The 3689-nt window shown below is 30.8% G+C and overlaps 1 protein-coding gene across 1 annotated transcript; it reads left to right on the top strand.

The window, feature by feature from the left end:
• Nucleotides 1-2357: 2357 nt before the first annotated feature.
• Nucleotides 2358-3186, top strand: LOC108620093 (uncharacterized). Its single transcript, XM_018016964.2, has one exon. It carries the CDS (start codon nt 2454-2456, stop codon nt 2601-2603), a length of 150 nt encoding a protein of 49 aa, XP_017872453.1. The 5' UTR covers nt 2358-2453; the 3' UTR covers nt 2604-3186.
• The last annotated feature ends 503 nt before the right edge of the window (nt 3187-3689 follow it).

Here is a 3689-nt window from a genome sequence, read left to right as displayed (position 1 = left end):
TGATAATTAATCTATTGTCCTATTGCGAATTGGAATATTTGCTGTGCTATTTGCAGGCCTCCTTTGTCTGTCAACGCATTTAGTTACTGGCCAAGTTAAGCATAATTATTTGCATAATAGCCATCCTAAGCCGACTGCAGTCGTGCAGCTCATTCAATGCGCCTGCATCTCCGACTCAATATACTCAATGTATATATGTATATATGAATGTATATTTATATTTATATTAACATGCATATGCTTATCATGTTCAGCATGCGATTACAGACATTAGCTCAACGCTCATGATTACATCACATGATTACTTGTAGTTGAGGCTGGGCTGACTCAACGCATCATTCACAATGCGAAGCAAAATGGATTCGGTTTAGTATTTAGCTATTGTTTGACTCATACTCATTCTGTAAGCTCTGGGCTTTTACGCCCATGCGCATTCGCATTCGCATTCGCATTGGAGCCTCAGCAATTAGTGAGCTTAATTAGTAGATAAAGTTATTACTAAAACCTCGATAAGGCCCGCTAATGGAATGCAATGCAAAGAGCAACAAAATGTTCTGCACTCGAAGATACCCTACCAATGAAATTACTACGTATTTAAGCGAATTTCAATAGAAAATAGTTTCAGCGTGCGAGAGCTAAAGATATTATTCCACATATCTCAGCTGTTGGCGTAGGTCGAGCATTTGTCATATGTATATACAATATTTCTTATTTATATTTATTTATATATTTATATATAGCTATACTTATAGTCGCATACGTATGCTCAAGTTCATGTCGCATTTCTGATTCATTTTTACGACCAGAACGCAACACAACCTTGAAATTAAATTTTACAAGCAAACAATAAAAAAGTTGATGGAAAAAATAAACAATTTAAAATATTTTGCCACGACGAACTGCGAAATGCTCTCAAATTAGTATTTTCGCTAATCAATGGAGTCGAAAATAAAAAAATTAAATTGAAATTAAATTGTATATATATATACATATACAGATATATCTAAAAATAAATAAAAACAAAGAAATAGGGAAATGAAAAAAAGGAACATAAAATAAACAAATATTATATAATATACAGATATATATAAATAATAAATATACACATAAATAATAATTTTCTGACTTAATATGATGCATATAATTATATAAAAAAAAATCAAAAATATCAAAATAATATTGGAAAAATCTGAAAATAAAAAAAAAAAAAAAAAAAAACATAAAAATATTCAACCAGCAAAAAGAAAAAAAAAATTATATTTATGTACAATACATAAATATGGTGTGGTATATATTTTTCTCAAAATTAATTTAAGAAAAAAAAAAAAACCATTAAAATGAGGCAAAACAAATTATATACAGTACATTATATTATATACATATCTATATTTATATCTAAAATTGAATTAAAAACTAACTAACCAACAAAATGCTGAGAAAACTGATACAAATAAATAATATATATTATGGGTATATAAAAATTAACTACAATATTTTCTCAGATTAAAAATAAAAGGCCTATTAAAATTAGCCAATAACATATATTTTGATACTCAAATATATCTTACATGAAAATAAAATAAAAAAATAAATTTATGCATGGTAATAATAATAATAATAATATAATTAGATATTAATTTTATATGAAAATAAAATAATATAATACAAAAAATGTATATATTTTATACATATAAAATAATAAATGCCAATATAAATATATAGATATAGATCTTTGGCTTTCTCATGCTCCCTCTCACTCTACTATATTCATTCACTCTCTCTTTCTGTAGGAATTTATCGTATTTTAATGCTCGCCTTTCGCAAGAACACCTTTACAAAAATTGGCAAATAACGCTCGGCTGCCGAATCGAGCTATAAACTTATATATAGACGCGTAAACAAAAACAACGGAAAACATGTTTATTCTATTATGATAGCTTGTCTAAATATATGTGAGTTCATAATCAAATGGCAAAACATACGCAGCCGCGGCCAGATTAAGAGATCTTGATAAACAAAACTGAGCCAATAAACAAATACAAATATTGCAAAAAAAAAAAAAAAAGAAACATGCAAACACACACACACACACGCACACACATTGCTAGGTGGGGGAAAAGCTTTGGTAAACGTTCTTATCGACTGATCGATAATGAGTGGGCGGCCGGCGGCAGTGAAGGAAGTGCATTATGTGTGTGGCTAGACTGTGGCCGGGAGCTTTTCTGGCGCAAGGGGTCGGCCGACGTGACCAGCCGCACATAGAGCGCGAAAGCTCTGCGACATTGGCGACGTCACTGCCAAGGCCTGGAATGCTTCCCGCTGGGTCGGGCCGGCGCTATATAAAGCGTCATGCAGGGCGAGCGTCCCGCGCATATTGCAAATACTAATATCTTCAGTCGGGTCGGCTAGCTCGAGTTGTTGCTAAAAAAAAAATACACACACACAAACACAGTATGTGGTCCAAGATTGCCATTGTCGGCGCCCTGACCATGATGGGCGGTGTGCTCTACTCGAGCGTTGTGGACAACTTTGCGTATGTGGATCGATCCCTGGACGTGGCCATGCCCAGGGCGAGGCGTCATGTGGAGCAGCCATCGGAGTAATCGGCGCATGAGGGGAGTGGGATGGGGATGATGGAAGTCAAGTGAAGTGGAGTGAAGTGAAGTGAAGTGCTTGGCCAGTGGATTCGCTTGCAACTAGTTCACTCCGTGTTGTTGCTGCAACCAAATGAACTAGTTCATTAAGTCCTCCAACAGCAGCAGCGCTGCCATCTACTCTCGGCTTGTGTTTGTACAGTCCACATGCATGAACCACAAGCGCGAACCAGCTGCAAATGAACAAGTTCTTCACAGTGCCAAGACGAACAATAGTCACAACATCAAGAAAAGCAGTTCGAGCTTTAAATTGTATAAACTTTAAGTTAACCACTTTTTTTCAATGTTTTTTTTTTTTCTTTCGTTTAGTATTTATCTTTGGCTAAGTTCTTACGCTATAAACAATATTATATTATGTGCATGTTGTAGATAGTTATTAAAAACACCAAAAAAAAAACTTCATATTTGTTTTATGAATTAAAGAGGAATGCGTCGCCGAGGTGGTGCTAAATAGATAAATAGCTAAAATTAACATGAAAACAAAAATAAATAAAAATTATAATATTAATAATAAAAAAAATATGAAAATAAATATGTATGTAGTTAAAATAATAATACAAAAAAATTGCTAAAATGAATTTAAAAAATATTTAATTAAATAGCTAAAAATAAATATACAAAAGTAATAGCTAAATAGAAAAAATACAGAAACAAAATAATACATAAATAACAAATTATATATAATAAAAAGCTAAAATAAATATAAGAAATAACTAGCTAAATAGCTTAAATAAATATAAAAAATCTAAAAAACTAAAAATAAATATTAAAAACTAATAGCTAAACAGCAAAATAAATAAATCTAATAAATAATCTAATAATAATGACCATATAAATAAAAAAAAAAAATAAGCTAAAAGAAATATAAAAAATGACTAAATACTTAGTTAAAATAAATAAATATTATTAATAAAATTTAAAATAAATCACTAAACAACTCAAAATAAATATAAGAAATTTATAGCTAAACAGCTAAATTTAAATATAAAAAAGTCACCAAATAACTAAGATAACAGCTAAAAGATATATAAGAAA

This window comes from Drosophila arizonae, chromosome X, assembly GCF_054131065.1.
Source record: "Drosophila arizonae isolate 15081-1271.41 chromosome X, UAZ_ARI_1.0, whole genome shotgun sequence".
NCBI lineage: Eukaryota > Metazoa > Arthropoda > Insecta > Diptera > Drosophilidae > Drosophila > Drosophila arizonae.
The sequence above is the reverse complement of the archived record's forward strand: the minus strand, read 5'-3'. Positions and strand labels throughout refer to the sequence as shown.